This window comes from Maniola jurtina, chromosome 8 (genome assembly GCF_905333055.1).
Source record: "Maniola jurtina chromosome 8, ilManJurt1.1, whole genome shotgun sequence".
NCBI lineage: Eukaryota > Metazoa > Arthropoda > Insecta > Lepidoptera > Nymphalidae > Maniola > Maniola jurtina.
The window spans coordinates 1773521-1797438 of record NC_060036.1 but is presented as its reverse complement, the minus strand read 5'-3'; the positions used below and the strand labels follow the sequence as shown (position 1 = coordinate 1797438).

At 36.7% G+C, this 23918-nt stretch overlaps 1 protein-coding gene across 1 annotated transcript in view; it reads right to left on the bottom strand.

Annotated features, from left to right (window-relative positions):
- The window catches only part of LOC123867524 (terminal nucleotidyltransferase 5C), a 71083-nt gene extending 47673 nt beyond the window's left edge, over nucleotides 1-23410 (bottom strand). Inside the window, exon 1 of the mRNA XM_045909597.1 lies at nucleotides 23129-23410. Within this exon, the coding sequence (XP_045765553.1) occupies nucleotides 23129-23200 (72 nt within the window). The 5' untranslated portion in view covers nucleotides 23201-23410. The remainder of the gene's footprint in view (nucleotides 1-23128) is intronic.
- Between the last annotated feature and the right edge of the window lie 508 nt (nucleotides 23411-23918).

Sequence of the window (23918 nt, the reverse complement as noted above, 5' to 3'; positions counted from 1 at the left end):
TTTCATAATTTTCCTATTAACTACAGGATATACCGCTCCCGATGACGTTTCAATCTTTCCTCTCGCTTGCACCCACGCGAAAGGGGATACCGTGAAAAAGACCGTGTCGAAAATCACTTTTACTTTGATAAATTCCAGTGTTGCCAGTCTCCGGTGACAAAAATACCCAAATGTCATTTGTACGAGCAAAACACGTAATCGCTCATACTCGGATTTTGCGAAAAGTCCGTATTTCGATTTTTTACAGTTTCCCGAAAATCTTGAAATTTCCCGAAAAATGGGGTAATTTTTTTCCTCCAATCTATACCTCGAGCCTATACGTACAATCGCTACATAAAAGCCGAATCGCTCCGATGTTGCCAACTTTCAGATATTTAACTTTTAAAATTGCGTTTTTTCGTACCTCTAACAAAACGGCCGCCACGACAGCCGCCATCTTGAATTTTTAAAAATCACTCCCGTTCTGTCAAAAAACAGGATAATCGTGGGTGAAATCAAAAAAAATAATTATCCTCGATTACCCCGTTTCGGATCTGTGGCGCCGCGGTTCGGGGTCGAAAAATCAAAATTTTGAAAACGCTACGGCTCGGCCGCCATTTTGTTTTTTCAATTTTTTCTACTTTTTTTATTAATTTTTAACCAATTTCTTGAAAGTTCGCAAAATTCTACGAAATCGGTTGGAAAACAACGGAGCTGCAAAAATCACCTCGGCCGCCATCTTGTTTTTCTGAAATATCATAATTTTTCCCCAGAGGGTTCCCGAAACCGAACACATCTCCCCTACATCATTATATCATTTTCCGTCTCTTTCTAGGAGAACAATTATGTCAATGAGTCAGTCAGTGAGTCAGTGGTAATCGAGCTATATATAGTATAACTAGTGTTTTCTCGGTGCGCGAGCTGCTAAAGCAGCTCGCGTGACGTGGTAATGTTTAGCTTTATTGTATTAAACTGAATCAAGTTATTAAAATACACAGTTCACCCCGAAAACCCCATGAAACAACCCCCATTTCTAGTTTTAGTAGAAAATGTAAGTCCGCCATCTTGAATTTCAAAATTAATGTCGTTATCATAATCAGCACCCTGGAAAACTCTGAAAACGACACCCATGTCATTTTTTGTAAAAACGGGGTAGTTGAGGTTAACAAAGTAGGGTGCGTGGGTGCGCGGACCACTAAAGTGGTCCGCGAGCATGCAGAGTTTGTTCCACCGAGTAAACCTTCGGACCCTGATCATCTTTTGCCAAGAAACCACTCTTCCATCTTTTATAGCCTCCGAGATAGACATCGACGAAATTTATACGGCGGCCATCTTGTTTTTCCAAAATTTTCCACTTTTTCTATTAATCGTTTACTACATTCTTCAAATATTGCGAGTTTCAAGGAAATCGGTTGGAAAACAAAAGAGTTGCAAAAATCATATAGGCCGCCATCTTGTTTTTCTGAAATGTCATAATTTTTCCCGACTTCCATCCCGCATCCGAACATATATCTCGAACATCACCGTATCGTTTTCCGTCTCTTTCTAGGAGAATGAGACATTCAATAGTCGCCATACAAAATGTATGTGAAAATAAATTCCGCCATTTTGAATTTTTTTTCTACTCAACGAATAGACCTTTGGATCCTCTTCATCTTGTGCCAAGAAACCACACTTCCATCTTTTATACCCTCCGAGCTGGACACCGGCGAAATTTGTATGGCGGCCATCTTTTCTTCGCCATTTTGAATTTTTTTTCAGCTTTTTGGCAATTGGATGACGTCGTGAATGACATTTGCTCGAGCACCCCCGACCTATCTTCAATACCTTAAGCGGGCCCTCCACCCGTCTCCGAAACCCTCAATCATCAGCTCTCTCCATAATTTTGGCTTACTAACTTTTTGTTTTAAATACGACACCATCAGTGAAAAAAAAATTTTTCATACAAAATTTTACAGGAGTTTCTTAGTTGAAAATCTCGAAAATCTCCCCAAAAGTGGCAACACCGGTTGCATATCTCCATACTGCCAGCCGAGATACACAATCGATTCATACATATTGACTTTCCAAAATGTTGCCAACTGCCTCAAAAACGTGGTCAAAATTTCGAAAAATTAAAAAAAATACAAAATGGCCGCCAACTCGTTTTGCAGAAATAAATTACATCGTTGTACAACTTTTCCAATAACTACAGGATATACCGCTCCCGATGACGTTTCAATCTCTCCTCTCGCTCGCACCCACGCGAAACGATCGCCCCTAAAAAAAGACCACGTCGAAAATCACTTTTTCTTTGATAAATTCCAGTGTTGCCAGTCTTCGGCGACAAAAATACCCAAATGTCATTTGTAGGATCAAAACACATAATCGCTCATACTCGGATTTTGTGAAAAGTCCGTATTTCGATTTTTTTCAATTTCCCGAAAATCTTGAAATTTCCCCAAAAAATGGGGTAATTTTTTTCCTCCAATCTATACCTCGAGCCTATACGTACAATCGCTTCATAGAAGCCGAATCGCTCCGATGTTGCCAACCTTGGGATATTTAACTTTTAAAATTGCGTTTTTTCGTACCTCGAACAAAACGGCCGCCATGACAGCCGCCATCTTGAATTTTTAAAAACCACTCCCGTTTTGTCAAAATACAGGATAATCGTGGGCGAAACGTGAAAAAATAATTATTCTCGACTACCCCGTCTCGGATCTGTGGCGCCGCGGTTCGGGGTCGAAAATTCAAAATTTTCAAAACGCTACGGTTCGGCCGCCATCTTGTTTTTCCAATTTTTTTCACATTTTCTATTAACCGTTTACTACTTTCTTTAAAGATTGTAAAATTCGATGAAATCGGTTGGAAAACAACGGAGCTGCAAAAATCACCTCGGCCGCCATCTTGTTTTTCTGAAATGTCATAATTTTTCCCCAGAGGGTTCCCGAAACCGAATACAACTCCCCTACATCACTATATCATTTTCCGTCTCTTTCTAGGAGAACAATTATGTCAATGAGTGAGTCAGTCAGTGAGTGGTAATCGAGCTATATATAGTATAATATAATAATAATAACTAGCTGACGCCCGCGACTTCATCCGCGTGGATTTAGGTTTTTTGAAATCCCGTGGGAACTCTTTGATTTTCCGGGATGTGCCTATGTGCTAATCCAGGATATTATCTATCTCCATTCTGAATTTCAGCCAAATCCGTCCAGTGGTTTTTGCGTGAAGGAGTAACAAACATACACACACACACACATACAAACTTTCGCCTTTATAATATTAGTGTGATAGTGTGAAGTGTGATGTTAGTTACTCTTTAATATATTCAAAATGGTCATGTTCATAAACTAAAAATGATACAAAACAACAAAATGCAAAAGCTATAGAGACGTTCAAAAATGGAACGGAGCTGCAGTCGGAATGTCTTCTAAATCCATAATCTACGAGTTACGTTTCTTTACACGCAATTTGCAACCCACATCTAGGCGATACTTTCGATTTCGTGAGGCCGCCAGTAATTAGCATGGCCTCGACGAACGTGCGCAGCGTAACACGGAGCGGAACTGGCGCGAGATCCGTCGCCTGCCGAGGAATACATTTTCACTTTCTTTTTAAATTTTATTTGAGTTGACTGTTCTAAATTTGAATCAACTCATTAATATGACAAACGCTAGTCGCTATGTAATACGGTAATAGTAATGGATAAAAACTAATGAAGTTTCATCCTGTGTGCCCATTGATAGTAAAAAAAACTGAGTTCAATAACCACAAACGCTAAAAACTACTTGCTTTTTAGTGTTTGTGGTTATTGAAGTCGGTTTTAAAAAAAAATATTACTCAATTTTTAGTGACCCCACTGTAATAAAATACGCTATGCCTAGTTAAAAACTTACTGTTTACTAAGCTATTACACTGATTGCGAGCAATTTACTCTTATTTCTGTTCTCCATCTCCGAAGATATTCATCAGATCATCACGAAAATATGGGGCCACTTGAAAAGTATACCCTTTCAAACAAAACAAAAAAAATATCTAAATCGGTTCAGGCGTCTTCGAGTAATCGGGGAACATACATTAAAAAAAAAAGATTCCGAATTGAGAACCTCCTGCTTTTTTATCAATGCTATGTTAGTTAGCGACGTAAAAGTTTATTGAAATAAATAAGATTAATACCTACTGAAATTTAAAATAATCATATTATTCATTTAAATTGTCAAAAAAAAGTTGTAAAAGTTATTAGTCATTTAAATTGACAGCGTTTTCTTTATTTTTGTGTCTTACAATTCTACAAAAATTACATAGTAGAGATACAGATTGCAGATAGACATCCATACTAATATTATAAATGCGAAAGTGTGTCTGTCTGTCTGCTACGTTTTTACCGCTGAACCGAGTTCAATACAGACATGGGATACATCCCGAGGAAGGACATAGGCTACTTTTTATCCCGGAAAATCAAAGAGTACCTGTGGGATTTTAAAAAACCGAAATCCACGCGGGCGAAGCCGCGGGCATCCTCTAGTAGATAATATATCCTTTTATTAATATTTAAATAATGAACTGCCATGACATGCCGAAACTCCCACGTCCATGTGTCATTAACCGATGAACTTCAATTTTTTTAAATTTGACCTATGGTCGCGCGATGTCACAGATTGCGAACGTCCACAGATAATACATGACTGATATAATTATTTTTTCACAGCAGATAAAAGTAACTTAATGCTTTGTTATCAGTTATTCGGCCAAAGAATTCAAACGTTTTTTTCGCATGTTAGATATTATGTCCGTGATTACATCATTTCATATCCATATCAGATAAGTTTTTATTGTTTGTATTCCAAGCAACGGCGTTTGGAAAACCCGATGTCATTATTTTTATTATTGATAGGTTTCGACATCAATTTTTTTAAGTAAGTATAGTAAAACAAAAGATACCTATTAGGAAACTCTAGAACTAGATAGACAAAGGCCATACAAATTGTTTTTTTTTTTAAATGAAGAATAATTTATATACACTTGTGTGTTTAACAAATACAGACTAGGTACATAGAATGTAAATATTGGCGCGAGGTTTACGAACCTTATAACATCTACGACCGTGCTTCAAACAAAAAATACACTATCGCGTCTTAACTCGGTTAGAATTTCACAAAATCCTTTCCTATTAAGGGTCTAGGGTCTATATCATAGCGAGAACGTACATGCAAAATCTCAAATTTTGGACCTGAAGTCTGAGCTGTCAGTCAGCTTCTCATTTCATAAACATGATGAACGAAGACTGTTTAAACTTTATATAGGTACTTACATTCAAATGTGCTTTATATTTATCATTCAGTCTTTATTAGTTTTAAAATTGGTCATAAAATTATATAATAGTGGGCGGATAGAGACAGTGAAATGTATTTAAAACTAAATTACCTACTGAATTTACTAAATTTAGCTGTAGATATTTGGTGGCAAGGACATAACAAGGACAACAAGTTTTCTGCCGAACTAGTTTTAGTAAGTACCAAATAGTTTTTTGTGATAATGATACTTACCTAAACCTAATACCAACACACATATTACAAGAATACGGTGCGACGATAGCCTAGTCGGGGGTTGAATACTGGGCACACATCTCTAACTGTCATTTATTTATTTTTAATTTTTAACAACCAGAAAGTTGTAACAATAAAGAGATAAAGAAAGAAAAAGTGGACAGGGAAGCACTTATCTCTATAAGAGATCTCTACCAGTGACCCTTGGCAGTGCGAGAGGTAAAGGGAGGAATAGGTACAAAAAGATAGAAAGTATTCATGAAACAAGTGTAAATTAAAAAATTTCAACACCCCCGACCAGTGAAGGTTACAGTAACTAGAAAAGAGCTGATAACTTTCAAACGGCTGAACGATTCAAAGTATCTGAGTTTTCCAAAACATCATTTTCAAATAAATAATTATGTGGTATCAAGGCAACGTCCATCTTGACAGCTTGACATTTGTCAATTGACATAATATTATGAACCTAACGGTTATCTAACCTTCTTTTCTACAAGAAAACTAGAAAAGAGCTGATAACTCTTAAACGGCTGAACCAATTTTTTTGGATTATAGCTAAGAACACTCTCGATCAAGCCACCTTTCAAACAAAAAAAAACTAAATTAAAAGCGGTTCATTCGTTTAGGCGCTACGATGCCACAGACAGAAACACAGATACACAGATACACAGATACACACGTCAAACTTATAACACCCCTCTTTTTGGGTCGGGGGTTAAAAAAGCTTAATAGATATTATGTTATATTATTATATAATACACATGTATATTTAACTTTTCGGGGGTTTTTGTGGGGACTCCTTTAGTTAGAGAAAGATGAATCGACGCCTATCTCGTAATATCAGTAACCAAAGTAAGCTGTCGCAACAAAATGCCCTTACTGCATAGCACCAAGGGCTTTATAGAGGAAAATCAACAGTGCTGCATCCAACGCATACTAACGACGTCCTACAGACTGCCTCGAGCTGCTACGTGAAGAAACAGCTGGCAAGCTACGGCACTCAATCTATAACCGACACCTCAAGATCGGGACGTGTTGTGTGTTACCAGTTACACATTACTTTTTTTTTTTAATAAAGAATATTAGCCATGTTAAATGACTAATATTCCCCCTTTCCTCTCCAACTAAGCGTCAGGCTTGTGCTAGGAGTAGGTACGACAATAGTGCAACGGGCGGGGTTTGAACCGTCGACCTTTCGGTTTTCAGTCCACTCCTTTACCGGTTGAGCTATTGAGGCTCTACTGTTAGCTATGATCTGTGAGCCCTAGAAGAAAAAGGGTTTGAGAAAGTTAATGTTCACTGCATTGCTTAGGGTTTTCATTATTACTACCCATACCTATAATAAATGCGAAAATGTGTGTTTGTTGGCTTGTGCTTCAATCATGTCGCAATGGATAGACGCGATGCTTACTTATTCTTTTTTATTTGTCACATTTAAGTAATTATACATATAAATGCCAATAGGCAACAAACTCGATCTTGAGCCAGTATTTTATAGTTAGGTTCATGCGAGGAACACCAAATGCGGATCGGTCTTTGAGGTGAGCGTAAATCTCGAACAAAATCTGTACTTCAAAAATTCGTTTTTGAGAAAGATGATCATCTTCATTTGAAGGAAAGGCTTTGAAAGACTGAACTTTGCAGCCAAGTCCGTCCATTCTACTACAGCAGCAACTTCAAAAGAAAATGAAACAGCTTCCCCATTCCTGCAAAGTCTTGGAATCCTACAGCAAAGTTTCTAAGACCGATAGGTTGGAATTAAAATACTCAGCGGTCCAAGTTTCGACCGCCGCGCCGTTGCCGACCGCTGGTTTAGACTATTGGTCCACCACTTTGGCCAAGTGCGGATTGGTAGACTCCATTATTTTCCTTTCACACACCGCATCTTACACCTGCATGGTTTCCTTATGATGTTTCCTTAAAATTAAGTATAGGAAAAGAAAGAATTAAAAATTAATCAATAGTTAATATCCACGTCTCCACTGAGCATCTTAAAAGATTCATTAATTTGCTGTTTGATTTAGACAGACTAATCCCACAAAAACCATTACATGTACATTGGTTGCCAAGACTCACAAGTTTTTTTAATTTTTTTTATTCATAATGCTTTCACTGTTAAAAAGTTATGAGATCTCTAGTAGAGTCAAGCTTCTAGCTGAGTTTCGATTTGTACAGCCCGGCCCGTGTGGCTTATCCCAAGTCCAAGTGCTCTTGACTGTAGCACGTTTTTAACAATAGATAACAATAACTCTACTTATAAGCTCTGACTCTACAACCCCTACATCTTGGTAAACAAAGTACGGATTGGCCGTTTAATGTTCTTGATGATTTAATAATAGAAAAACTAGGTACCACTAGGTACTATTATAAGATGATCATATTTAAATTACTTGATACTATGATTGAGGATAATAAGCACCTAATTATATGATTTGCTTGAAATTTTTAAAGACCGGAGTCATTAACAGGGAAGCAATTAAATTTGGATTGAGTTAATTTTTCAAGTAATTGGCCAAGGCAATAATATTTTAGTACCGGAAAACGATATTTTATACTCAATTTGTAATAATCCATTCCTAATTTATTTAAATAATATGATGATCCTTATAATACCTAGTTTTTCTATTATTAAGTTATCAAGAACATTAAGCGGCCAAGCCATACTTTTTTTGCCGAGATGTAGGGGTTGTAGAGTCAGGGCTTATAAGTAGAGTTATTAACCGCGAAAAAGATCCTATAAGGGTTCCATTTTTCCTTTTGAGGTACGGAACCCTAAAAAATACCATCAATTCAGTCAATCACCACAATTGCGATTGTAATAATGATTGATGCAGGTTTTCCGGAACCAACCTGCAGTTTTCGGCACTATGCTTTCAACTCAATCGGACTTCGAAGTAGCGAAGAGTCCGTTATCCGTTTCAACAGAATGACAACATAATAAAATTATTACCTACCTATAACAAGAACAACAAAAGAATCGAAATGAAAAATAACACATAAATTATTTTATCGATTCCCATTTAAAATAAGTACCTATTAATTTTGTTTTGTACACAGAAGTTTGCACAGGTGATAAATTAATAAAACATTTTGAAATTTATTGAAAATTGAAATAAAAGTAGGTAAGTACATATTATAATTATCATCATCGAGCCAAAAAATAATACAAGATTTCGTTTATTTTTAGAATTTTCGAATGATCTCATAGAAAATAATGCAACAATACAATATGAGGAGCTGGAGAAGAAACGATCAAAATACTTTTTAGGGTTCCGCACGTGAAAGGGTGCCAACGGGACCCTATTACTGAGCCTCTGCTGATCCTCCGTCTGTCTGTCAGCGGGCTGTAGCACAGGATTATTTATTTCTATTACCGCTATAACAGCAAATATACTAATAAAAATTTCAAAACGGCCACCATGAAAATTTTAAAAACTTTAAGTGTTGTTTCTTGAACGATGGTACGGAACCCTTCGCGTGCGAGTCCGATAACGCACTTGATCGATTTTTTCTTTAATCCATACGTTTTGACCCACTGAATAGGTACCTACCAATCTGGACTCATTTCCAAGCAAAACGGCCAAAAATTGCAATGTTAAAATTGAGTTCAAAGTACCTAATTTCTACCAAAACTGTAAAGTTTCAGAAGCTTCATTCAGTGTTTTGCCCCTCCTATAAAATTTTACTTCGTGCAAATACATCGCTTTGTTTACGAATATAATTTAATAATTAAGTAAATTATATTTATTGTTTACCAATATAATTAAACCATTACCAATTACCGACCATTACCAATAAATAAATTATATTGGTAAACAATAAATATAATTTATTTATTAAATTGTATTTATTGTTTAACATTGATTTTGAAAGAGCCACCCCTGGCCCTGGTTAATTATAATATACTAGATGATTCCCGCGACTTCGTCCGCGTGGATTAAAATTTTTTGAAATCCCGTGGTACTCTTTGATTTTCCGAGATAAAAAGTAGCCTATGTGCTAATCCTGGATATTAACTATCTCCATTCCAAATTTCAGCCAAATCCGTCCAGAAGTTTTTGCGTGAAGGAGTAACAAACATACACACACACACACACATACAAACTTTCACCTTTATAATATTAAGTGTGAAGTGTGATATCACCATATCATTGTCAACCGATAAACGTCCACAGCTGGACGTAGGTCTCTTGAAGGTTCTTCTACACGCTATAGTCTTGCGCCGCCTGAGTACAGCGGCTCCCTGCGACTCGTGTGATGTCGTCTGCCCATCTAGTATGGGGGTCTTCCAACGCTGCGCTTTCTCCGCTTGGCCACCCTGGTGAGTCGTGGTTCAAACCCTGATCATTCTGAGAGGAGACCGTACTCAGTTGGACCGGTGGATTAAGATGATAATTATTATAATAGACAATAAATAGTGAAGGCGAAACGTGCAACTCACGCGACATTGAGCGTACGACCCACATACCAGGCGCATCCTGCATAGCGCGCTTTAGAAAATGCTACACTTGCTTGTCAAGGACTTACGACTCACGTCTGCCCGACGCGATGAGAGAATTATACAATTTTTTAGGGTTCCGTATCTCAAAAGGAAAAACGGAACCCTTACAGGATCACTTTGTTGTCCGTCTGTCGTGTCTATCAGGAAAACCTATAGGGTACTTCCGTCCGTCTATACGAGCGTCTGATGTAGGTTTTTAAGGAGTCTATGGGGACTTTGATTTTTAGGAATAAAAAGTGCCATAATCAAATAATGTCACTCTCCGACCTTTTATACAATAATCAAATCGAAAGTACCTAATCTTTTATCAGCGCAAAACACCACAGTTTCAATTTTGATATATTGCGTTTTTGTGTGTGGCTGGTTCATAATTTTGTAAAGTTGATTAAAATTTGATAAGGTATAGTTTAAAAATTTATTTGTAACATTTTCCGGTAAGTTAGTTAATATTTGTTTTGCTTGAAATTGACCGAGCAAACAGCTTACATCTACCTCAAAAATTCTTTCGTCAGCCGTCGATTGTAGCGTAAAGGTCATGATTGTTGTTTTTTGTGCGGGTTCCTTTGTTCTGAGCTATCATATTATAATGTACATCCGAGTGTTATTTGTTACGTGCGTTACATTCGAGGTTATTGGTCTCTTTATTATACCTGCCTGCCAAAATTCATAATGTATGATGAAGGTTACTAACGAAATCGCAAATTCTTTTGTTTGAGCCGTTCTTTTGAAAATTTTTTAGGGTTCCGTATCTCGAGAGAAGAAATGGAAGCCTCATAGGATAACTTAGGATTAGGATTTTTCCTTTACTTGAGCTATGCGGCATACCTGCCTGCCAAATTTTACGGTTCTAGGTCAACGGGAAGTACCCTATAGGTTTTTTTAACACACACGACAGATGGACAGACGGACAGACAGACAGACAACAAAGTGATCCTATAAGGGTTCCGTTTTCCTTCTAAGGTACGACACCCTAAAACGCATAATTTGGTACCTACAAAGTACAAACAGTGAAGTTAATATATAATTAAATACCTACAGCGCGTTGTGATCTAATAAAATGTATCATCTGGTCATGACATTTCTGATACGATTTCGAACTTTAATTAGGACATCCTGTATGCATATTCTGGAATGCATTAGGGTTGAACACGTGAATGCACATGAAGGGTTTCGCACAATTTAACCTGCCAAACATGATTCTAGGTCAACGGGAAGTACCCTATAGGTTTCTTGACAGACAGATAACAAAGTGATCCTATACTTAAGGGTTGCTTTTTCTTTTTGAGGTACCTGCAGAACCCAAAAAATGTGAGAAGGATGGGATCCTTGGGATGAAAAAATCAAATTATAGCGTTTTAAACATAACTGTTTTAATAAACCAAAAAAATAAACAATCCTGAGTGAGAGCTGAGCCCCTGTGAAAAAGGACCCCGGATGGGTTCGAAACTAGTCGCGCTTTACGTCGCGTCGCGTCGACTATATACGTGAGTATACCTCTAGCCATAACAACCTATACTTATAATGATTGCCTATGTCCAGCAGTGGACGTTTGCCGTTTGAAATGACGGATGACAACAACAAATTATTATTATATTGTAGTATTTATAGAACGTGTAGATGATAGTGTGAATTCCTAAGCTCGCTAGGCGTAGAGTCGCACGCAATGTTTCGCCAGACACGACTGGCGCGCAGCGCACGCGGCACGCGCGTTTCCACAAAGGATTCTCTGTATTCATTCGGCATAATTTATTCATAGACATAACTACATAAATTAATGCGTTTTCTACAACGAGCTGTGGGCGTTTGGCGCATCAATGCACTGTTAATGTCCCGGCCACATTAACGGCCAACAACGCGATGTTCAACGGCGTTTCCCGGTAAACGTAGTCGTAGCCACGATCAACGTACAACGGTATTCACAATACCGTTTGGCGTTAGACGATTTTAACCGCAACTCAATTGGCATTAGACGTTAACCGTACAAGTGTGGCCACTCAGTTTAACACGTTGATTAGCGCTATAATTATCACGCTGTTGGCCACTGACGTTAACCTTAATGTAGCCGCAACATAAAATTATCGAGTTTGATAGGTATCCTGATAGGTATATAATATTATAGCTCACGTCCCCAACAAGATTTTTAACTATCGGTTAGTTCAAATTTGTTGCTCACCGGTCGTGTCAGATTTCCGTCCCATCGGGCTATGAGAATAAAGCAATTGAGAGTGCACCTGTGTTTGTGCACACACTTGTGCACAATAATATCACACCGCGCGCTGAAGGGGGTTGATTTCACAGTTTGCATGTGCGTGGAAAAACGGATCAGGCACAACGGGCGGTCGAAGTGCATCAGGTTTTGGGCGCCTGGTGAGGGTGAAATTGCCTGCGTTGGCGTGCGGTGCGGTTGTAGAAAAAGGAGGGTGGAATCAGGTCAAACAACTCTTCAGAGCACTCCCCATTATAATGGCGATAGAAAACGCGAAGAGAGTTTACGTCTCTGCGATGCTCCAGGCTTTCCAACGAGCCGGTAAGTTTATTTAAGGGTGGTCGTACAGAATAGGCTTAAAAATTGTTGTTCAGGATGACAAGTCTAGTGCGCAGTACTACATAGAAGTTGACATTCATTAAACATAATATATCAAAGAAGAAAAAAGGGCAGTAAATTAGCTTACTTGCGAATCATGTAATTACACCCTAGACGGGCATAACATGCGTTTACGACGCAATTGCATGTCTTTCCTGTTATACCTATCGTAGCGTATTAGTCTATGTCATGACAAATGGTAATATTAACTTATCAAATCCGTAATAACTAATGACTTCAAACAGTGAATGACGCTATCTACACTTAAGGGCCCATACGCAAAACTTGCGATTTTTGGAAGCTTTTTATTTCAAAACTATACATATAATTACTTTAAGGACTCATTAATATGCACTTTTCAGATCTTAAATCCAGATTAATCATAAAATAAAAACACGATTGGATACAAATTTTCGATAAAAAAATCGAATAAGTGTGAGTGAATCACGCTTTTCAGATTATAGCTTTACTATCTCGCAATAATCTAAAAATATATGTTATTTACTATTCGTAATTATTAATGATTATAGATATAATTATTAGTATTCAATCGCATTAAAAACTACTAGAATAATATAATCTACGACTTTATTAACATATACACACAGTCTTGTACTTGACTAAATAATCAATAATAACCCCTGTACATACCTAGCTGACAACGTTAGCATGCTGCTATTGTTACGAGCCAATATGTCAATTAAATATCTTTTCTTTTTCGTATTATGACATTCAAAGATTAGATTCGATCTAAGCTCTGAGTTTTTGACTTTTCGTATCATTTGAAGAAAATGTAGGTCATGGTCATATTTCGTTCATTAATATAACGTCAGTTATTTAAAGATCAGTTTTCATTATTTCATACTACCTGTAAGCGACACTCAGAAAAGCTGACACTGTAGGCCTCTGAGAAGATGTTTAGGTTTACATTAGGGCATACAATTGCAAACGTATCCCAAACTTTCTGAGTGGTTTTTCTTTTAATTTAGGCTAAAATTCACATTGCCAATGAGAGAACCATGAACTTAGTAAATAAAAAAACTAGGGCAAAACTGGAACGGTTTTGATTACTAAAAAAATATCTAATTCAAGTATTTTACAAAGAAGTTCCAAAAATCAGTAGGAAATTTTTCACCATTTGATAAAACAAGCTGCAAAAAGTTGATGTGTATTATTTATCGAAAGTGAAGCACAAATCGAATAGTAAAGATTAAAGCAAGCAAAAAGTCAGCATCGAAAGCGATTACCAAAACCAGTTTATCATTATGCAATAAATATTGACTTGCACTGAGAAACCTCTTTATTACAAGAAATAGATAACTATTTATTTCTAGATAAACATCTATTTCTTCCATCAAAATATTTTGTTGAATGTTTGTCTGGAGTCCAAAAATTAATTATCAATACATAATATCTTTAAAATATCAGTAGATGATACTGCTTATCAGATCTTTAATTGATTTGTTATCAGGTGTGTCCTTATTGGCCAGTCACATAAAAGTTTTACAACAACAAAAAATTGCGCAGAAAAAAAAAAGCTATTTGAATTAGCTCAACGACAAAAGAATTTCTCATTCCACAAAGAAGCTTCTCTTTTATAGTTATAACTTAAACTATCATCTAAATGGAAAAGCCAATTTATGCAACCGAAAGTCAAACTAAAAGAAGAATATTAGAGGAATAATGTTATGTACAAAAAAAAAACCGGCTGCATTGAGAACCACCTCCGTTTTGGAAGTCGGTTACAAACAAATAGACGTAGAGTGTGATTAAAATCCAAAAGAGCTTCTAAACGTCAGGTATTAAGAGGAAAACCTATGCGAATGACATTGACGATTTCCCCTTCAAACTAGCAATTTTGACATGTCATGACCCTCTATTGACAATTAATCAAGCAGACATTTCAATCTGCGAAATTTACGCGGACTTTTAGTATTTTGACGTAGGAGGGTAAAAGATCCAGTAAATGAACGAATAAGGACTACCCTGACTTTGACCTAAAATTTAGATTTATGAGAATCGTTCTATATATAATTTTTATATTTTTTTTATCTGTGTCTATACACAGTAGGTATACACTCTTAAATTATTTAAATATCAAAAACGCAAAAAAATGCGTGGTATTAATTATTATAAATTATTTTATTTAACAAAAGGATAAATTGCCAGTAAATGAACTGGGAATTTCAGTGAATGAACGAACTCTATCTAGTGCATAAACTCTCGATTCCTATTAATAAATTCTTAAGTATATTTTCGGCTTGGAATTTTAAAAAAAATGTCAGATTTTCAGTTTTTGACTTATTGTATATTTTTTTCTACATTTTGCGCGATAAATCAAAAACTATTTTACATAATAATAATAAATAAAACCTGTTTTAGAATGTATAATACAGCCCTTTCATATGATATTATCCCCTTTGGTATAGTTATCTTAGTTTGAAAGTCACCTAAATTTTCTGGAAAACAGTCCAAATGACTACAGAGAAAATGAAACTTAACGCCCTTGTTGCATCCAAGTCGCTGGAAGTGCAACATCAGCTACTGAATGTGTTAAGAGTAGAATGGTAGATTAGAGGTACTGGGTTGGGGCTGAGGTACAGATTTATCACCAGAAGTCAGAATCGTTCAAATTGCAGACTGCAAGTTACAATAGAGCCGCTTGGAACAATTTTTTTTGCTGTTTCTTCTGGTAATATTCACAACGCAGAAATAATAATCATCATGGTGTTTAGATGGTTTGCGCCAAATTATAAATTTTTTTTAGTAGTTAACTATTCTTATTTGCTCATAAACGCAACGAGGAAATACAGCTTCCACATATAAAAATTGGAGTCCAGGCCTTGCTGTTAGCTGCTAATGGGTTCTCAAAGTAGCCCGAGTATGCTTGTTTTACTGGGCACAAAAGGAAAGAATGAAAGGAGCTTACCCAGTACATCTTAAAAGATCCGTTATAGATACATGCATCCTGCCATGCCTTACCTATGCCAGCCAAACATGGGTCCAGACAAAGAATATAAAAAGAAATAGTGACTTGCTAAAGGGCGATGGCAAGGTGCATAAATTAAGCAAAAAATATTCAAAGTGAGAATTGAAGACATAAGAAAAAAGACAAAGCCTACAGACACCTTGAGACATGCCCTAAAACTGAAATGCAAATGGTCATATTGTATCGATTTTTACAGATGAAAGAAGGACAGGTAGGTAGACCGAAGACGCGTTGGTCTAATGCTATTGTGCAAATCGCGAGAGAAAATTAGCTTGATAGTACCAAAGACAGAGAGAAATGGGGATACCCAAGAGGGATCCATATACAAGAAAGAAGAATACCAGAATAAATATAAAAAAAATTCAAAAGAAAAATAAAACCGACTTCAAAATCACAAACACTAAAAAGTAAAAAATAATTTAAGTTATTGTGGTTTTTGAAGTCGGTTTTATTTTTATTTTGAAAATTTTTTATTTCAAAATTTTTAGTGGCCCCACTGTACTATAATAATATGCCATGCCCAGCTAAAACCCTACTGTTTACTAAGCAATTACACTGATCGCGAGCAATTTGCTCTTATCCATTGAGGAGTTCTGTCTTTTTTCAAAATGGCGTTGACTTTTTTAAATTTTGGTAACAGTTTCTTATTTCGTGATCCCAGGGAGCTCTAAATATCGATTTTGAACGAAATCGGTCAATTTAAAAAGAATTTCAAAATGGCGTCGACTTTTTTAAATTTTGGTAACAGTTTCTTATTTCGTGATCCCAGGGAGCTCTAAATATCGATTTTGAACGAAATCGGTCAATTAACAAAGAATTTCAAAATGGCGTCGATTTTTTTAAATTTGGTAACAATATCCTGTTTTGTGATCCTAGGGATCCTCAAATATTGATTTTGAACAAAATCTATGACAGTTCAAGAAAATAGATTTTAAACACTATTTAAATTATTATCATTAACATTAAATTAAATGAAAACACGACGCGCGACGTGTACTGCAGCCCCTGAGCTTGAGCACAGGCCGAGCCGGTATAAACCGATTTCTCTCCGTACGCGACGTAGCGCCTGTGCTCACGCACACACGCGCCTCAAGCTTGTAGTAGTGTACCTATCGTAGCGCGCTTGTATGAAGCTTTGACTCTGTTCGCTACTCATGTGGTTATACAACGCAATACCACACTAACAAACACTCGTACAAACATACAGACAAGTATATACTCACACACACTCACACACACACATGGACGCACGCACACACACTTTTGAACGGTTTGAACGGAACACGGTTTTGAAATTGAAATTGAAAAAAGTGTAAGAATTTGTAAGAAAATATTTAAAAAAGGTATATCAGCCGGTTTTTTATTCCAGCTCTTAATACATGTAAAAACGTCCAATCTGTTCATTTACTTGAGCCTTTACCCTAGTACCTAATTATATCGACCGCCCCATATCAAAACAAAGTAAATGTCATTTTTCCGAAAATCGTTTTATGTCATAAGCCTAACTTTCATAGTATGTCCCGTTGTATTGTAAGGACACCCACATTAAAGTAAAATTAAAAGCTAGTAAGTCGCTTTGACCATTTTAAAACATAGTAAGTCTATGAACTGGCTAGGTTTTTTATAGATTAATGCGCCTTACTAAGTTTTTCAAAGGAATTAGATTAAATAAAATAAATATCACCCATTATCTAAATACCATGTCAAAACAGTAAATACTTAATGATGCATTAAAACTTAAAAGTAAGATAGGAAAAGTCAATGACCTCTACATGTCAACTGTTAAATATGGCTTGCAAGGGAAATACTTTGCATACTTACATAATGTTTTTAGGGTTCCATATCTCAAAAGGAAACACGGGACCCTTATAGGATCACTTTGTTGTCTGTCTTTCTGTCCGTCTGTCCGTCTGTCGTGTCTGTCAAGAAAACCGATAGGGTATTTCCCGTTAACCTAGAATTATGGGCAGGTAGATAGGTCTCAACTCTCATAGCCCAAGTAAAGGAATAAATCCGAGAACAAATTTCGTGATTCTAGATCAACGGGAAGTACTGTATAGGTTTTCTTGACGGACGGACGGACAAATGGACAGACAACAAAGTGATCCTTTAAGAGCTCCGTTTTTCATTTTGAGGTACGGAACCCTAAAAAAGAAAGTGATGCACATCTAATGAATAAATGTGTAGGCCAGTCTTCACACTAAAATATTTAAACCCCTTTAATTTAAAAACTGTCATAGCCTAGTGGTTAGAACGTCCGCCTCCTAATCGAAAGTCGGGGGTTCGATCCTGGAATCACGCACTACTAACTTTTCAGTTATGTGCGTTTTAAGCAATTTAATATTGTACATCAAATCTTTGAAAAGAGCAACCGCCGAGTTTCTTGTTGAAGACTACGGCCTAAACTTCTCTTGAATTTAAACCACTTACTAGGTTTTGATCTGAGAAAGAAATTTGACATTAATTGACAAAATTGAGAGACCTAAGCTTGTATAAGAACACAGAAGTGTCATAATTCGTGTTCACTTTGCCTAACGTCTCTCAGAGAGAGATTTAAACTGTTTCTTATAATCACTGGCCATATTTCAAATGCGAAAGTGTGTTTGTTGGTTTAATATTCAATCACGCTGCAACGGAGCAACCAGTCGACGTGGTTTTTTGCATGGATACATTTAAAGACCTTGAGAGTGACATCTCTCTCCGCATCGTATTCTTTATTGCTGAGGGTTGTGACCTCTTTCCATTATTCCTACATCTAATGGTAGGTTTTCTTGGGATAATAATGCGGTGGGTTCAAAGAGCCTACGGAACTCGACTAGAAAAACGAGATTTTGACTCTTAGTTTTAACGGTTATGAATTAGTTATTATTATCAGTGATAAAATTGATTAGGGCTGCCAGGTAAAATTACATTTATCTCGGAAAATCAAAGAGTTTCCACGAGATTTTTTCCAAGTTTGCGCTACTAAGTACATATATTATGAAGAGGAAAGGTTTGTTTGTTTGTTATCGATAAACTCTGAAACTACTGAACTACTTGCACTAAAGACATAATCATCAACATCAACCGACAGACGTCCACAGTGAACATAGGTCTTTAATAGGGTCTTCCACATGCTACGGGTTTGCGCCGCCTGAATCTTTGCGCTTGCGCTTGACGACAATCATGCTTTAAAGAAAGCAATGATGAGGTCCAAGTTGAAGCACGCTTACCTGGAAGATGCCTATTCACTCTTGGCTTGCAGGTATCTATGGTATATATGGCAGGAAACACGGCCGCCGAAATGGCGTTCCAACCTTTAGGCTCTCCCCATTGCCCGCAGCATGAATCTGAGCTTCCTTATGATGGTTATATTATGTACATATAATATCTCATAAGAAATCTCTAACACACAATCCAGCTAAGTAGGTCCAATTTCAAAAAAAGCTAGCTAGCCGACAAATCTAACTCAGTTAGGCAGCCTTCGGGAACCTTCGAGATGTCTCTCGTCCAAAATTCCTCAATGCTTGAAGACCAGTCTTTGAATAGTGCATGATGTCAGTGATGAAAAATGGATCCGAAATATAGGTCTTTTTTTGTACACAGGAAATGCCTGACGCATACCCCTCCGTCATGTGGGGCTTGCACCAAACTTGCACTACTACGAAATCCATTTCGGAACACGGCGCCCGAAACGAGGCGCGCTATCTCCTAAAAAACATAGGTATAATACCTATTTAGAACACTTACTATCTGTCATCATAATCTATGACAACCTCCGAGTATTTACCTGGTAAAACCGTAACTTTCGAATAAATTTTAGTATATAAGCAGGCTTCATTTAGAAATGAAAAAATCCCTATTTTATTTTTCAACGATTATAAACACAACTTTCATTCAAAAATAATAAGCTTAAATTCATTTTAAATAATATTTTGCGACGAAATGACGCGCACAGTCCTTCCGCCATGACAGTCCAGTGGACACTGAATTCCATAGAGCGCCTGCAAGAAAATAAATAGCACAGGAAGTTTTTTGGTTAGTTTTAGATTATTTAAGAAATGAAAAACATTTAGTATAAAACTAACAGTTCAAATTGATTGCTAAACCTAAACATATCATTTTCTGGAGGTTGGCTTCAAAGTATCAAGATGTTAAAGAAAACTTTTACAGAACAAGTTGCGAACAGCAATGTTTTCAACTTGTATTTTTATATTATTGGGATAATGTATACTAAATTAAAAAAGGCCCTTATAATCTTCACAAACTGAAGTTTTTAATTGCATGTATTTAATAGATGTTAATGCTTTAGAAAAATAAACAATTTACTTCAAAGTACAGCATTTTTGCGATTTGTCAAATAGCAATTACCTTAATAAAGGTATAAACGGAATATAGGTACCTACTTAACTTTCAAAATCTAAAGAAGTAAGTGACGCGATTTAGAAAATCTAATAAAATACACGGACAAATGTTTACGAAAAGTTGAGATACTAATAGTCATTATTCGTTATCTTCAAAATTATTAACAGTAACCAGATTGTGAATGTACAGTATTGAATTTTTATTCAAAACCTTCTATAACGACAGCCACCGAACTCTTTCCACATCCAACCGTTTCTTTTGATTTTTATTGCTAGATCATCATGCCAAAGGGCACCTCACCATACATTTACTGAAAAGAACAGAAAGCTGAAGTGGTATTAGGTAAGCCTTGCTTATCGTATAGCCTTCAACAACGACCGGTGAAGCCGAAAAGTTGTAGAGTTGAGACCACGTACTAGTAGCGTAGCGTGATAATGATTGAGCAACAAACATCCAATATTTCAGTATGGTATTGGTTTCCAAGTGAACTAGATTCAGCAGGCTCGACACTCGATAGCGCGAAGGTTACGCGGGTTCTCACGTACCTAATGGTCACGGTATAGCAATGGTATCACAAACAACTGATAAGGAGACCGCTTCCGTCGATCGATGCTGTTGAAATTTCACTGTTCCATTTATGAACTGCAATGACGTTCGTCATTCCGAAATCGGGTCACTTATACCTAGGTTTAACCACAAAAAAAACCCTGTGGTTGGCGTTTTGTTTTTTTTTCTCACAGGTTTTCCAGGCATAAAGTTACTGGTCGCAACGAAATCGATTAAAATTTCACAGAATGTCTATTGAGTCTATAAAATGTGCCATTTATAGAGCGCACAGACTGACTAGCAATCAACGTTCAGAAATCAGGTCTCCTAATACATTAAACCATCGACAAAATTTTATTTTAATTGTATAGTAACACCCGATTGTTCAATCTTAATGAATTGATATTAACTTTGTTACCTTAGCAATAAAGAATCGATGAAATAAGAGCCAGTGTGTAATTGGATTTTTAATTTTATAATGAATAATAATCTGTTTTTAATCACCCAAGTACTTTAAGGTGAAGCCAATTCTGACCTTCGAAGTCCAATGGCAGAAAAATGATTCTGACAGTCTTTTTTCATGCTCTAACTAGGGTACTCCACCTGGATTGTTTTCACTCGATCAATAAAAATGCTTTTTTTATCCAAGCCATTTGATGTTCCTCCTATTAAATGAAAACAAACTCCTCGATTTAACTTTCATTTCATAAACAGATATCGTGGCAATCGAAACAGTTACAAATACACAATGATTACGATGCTATCGTAGAGGAAATAGTTTTTTTTACTTCTACATTTACGTGTGTAAATTGATGAGTAATGAATTGCAAAAATGTCGTATAATGCTTAATGTTTGACTATTTACACGGAACTACTTATTAATAAAATATTTACGAACATCACTGAACATAAACAAAATATTATGTTCCGTCCAATTGATCATTAATGGGCAGGATGCCGAAGACACTGGTGCTATTGCCTCTGTGAATTGCTAGGCAGTAACCGTTGAGCCAAATAAGTGCTTTTGTTGGGTCATCTGATATTTGAATCAATTTCTGGGACATGGCATAAATAAAATTTTGAATTCTACAATTAATGTCGCATTGATAATAATTAATATTGTTTTTAACATCCACAAAAATAAAAGTGAAAAATTCTAAATTCAAAAATATTTGTTTCACGTTGGCCAACTTATAGTTCTTATATCATGTAGGTGTAGACTTAAGACTCTATAACTGGTTTGGAAAGATTCTGCTGATAACACAGATCTACATAATGTAATAAGAAGGTAGGTGGGTACTCCGTTGGCTGAGAAGCACTGGAAAAAACTCGGCTGCAATTTTTTGAACTTAAAATATACTGAAATACTAAAATTGGTAAATTTCTATGGGTCAGTGTGGATGATAAGAAATTTACAGATTTTTATAAAATGACAAGACCACTAAAAGCGAGGGTTTTTGAAGATATAAAGAAGAAAATCAAATTCGCTGATAAAATAATTGAATTCCCAGCAATACTAAAAGCAGTAGGTAAACGGCGACGTAACGCAGTTGCTAACGAAAAGTTTCATCAAACAAGTTATAAATATTCATCGTCTTATGTCTTAATAAAAAATAGAAATCGATTCGGTTCCGAAACCGTGGCTCGACATTGCGACTTGTTTAAAATCATATAAACTAGGTAACGATGAGAAAGAAGCAAAATCACACCATGAGAATTTCTTTTAAGATATCACTCGTCTGTTAATAATATTCACATTTATGTAGTAAGTACGGTGTCTGATCCAGATGGCAAACCAGCTGCCTTCGTCGTCCTTCTAACTGACAGATCATCTACTGCTGGACATAAGTCTCTTGCATTGATCGCCATAGCTTGATATTGTCCAGCGACTTCAAGACAATCACTTGAAACCACCCATCCACCAAGTAGGATCTTCCAACGCTGCGCTTTCAACATGAGGCCGATATTCAAGCACCATTTGACCCCAACATCTATCGATTCCCCGAACTAGTTACCATTGCTGTTGCCATTTTAGTTTTGCGACTCTGAGATGTTGGTTGCCCTGGTTCTTGTAAGGATATCCCCTTTTCTGACTTGATCGTGTATACTCCAAGTATTATCACATCATAATTTTATCGCCTGCTGAGATCTAAACTAGCATATCTTCAAACAATTATTATCAATAATGAGTTAACCAATTTATGGTTTGATTTTTTTCTGAACCAGACATTGTTCCTTTTAAATTGTCTAGGTTTGTCTTTGGAGGATTTCAATGTTCTGGATCAAAAATCATGATTATTTTATATCTTTACTTTTTTTTACTTAAAGATGAAAGGTTTATTAAAACAAGTTAGTTGTGCCACTAAACATTATTATAATGGCGCCTAACTCATCTGCTCGTGCTGCTCGTAATTTGAATGTTACTCAATGTTTTGTAGGTATAAGCAGACAATTCTCATAATGTGAGTGCCCGAACGTGGTGTAGTAAACAGCATATTTTCCAATTTACACGATCTCCCGTGCTCGAGTCACCGGTCTACCCACGCAAGCTAAATAAAGCGGGAATTCTTTCAGACACCGGCGCTGGATGCAAGCCATTCCTGACATCACATGACTACGACAACAGCAATGACGCCAGAAGCAACTCTTACCTTCATGTCGTCGAGCAAGTCGCACGCCGAGATGAGGGACGCGGTGTCCGGAGCCACTTTAATGACGCCCATCGTGCCCGAAAACACTTCGGATTGTTGAATGAGAAGTTCGGGGTGTGTAAAATGTAACACGAATTTTTACGCGATTTATTTTAAATTCCCGAACGATTTGCGAGTGTTCCAAACAAATTAATTGCTTTTTAAGAAGTTAGTTATTTCTAAACGAGTAACGCGTGGTTGGTTTTAGGAACACAAAGCGCGAGACGTACTCACGCAGTGACCGAGCCGCGCGGACTGAAGCGAAGTGCGCGATTGCTGTGCGACTGCGAGTGAAAGGGTCGTGACGTCACAGATAACGCTGAACGCGATTCCCCCCGCAACTTGTTGCTATATTTTCCATCTCGCTTGCTTTTACTAACACTGCCGTTGATTAATTTATCTATCTCGCTCTCAATTTGACAATTATTCGGCATGATTTTACTTACGTCGTCTAGTTAGTACGTTTAGCAGTTATCGTTTTATTTGAATACTTCACGCACAATATTGAAATTGTTGAAAAAAATGAGTGCAATTGAAGGTCAAACTGAATGCGCAAAAAAGTGCCAGCTCCCATTCTATTAATTAGGAAGGTTGCTACGAAACGTTCACGTAAGGCCGTTCTACATACGTAGACGATGACGTCAGACATTGCTACGCAACAGGATACGTGATTTTGAACGCCTACGATTTTGGTTATCTCGCTAATGTTGGATACAATACAGATTAACTGGTTAGGCCATAACGAAATAAA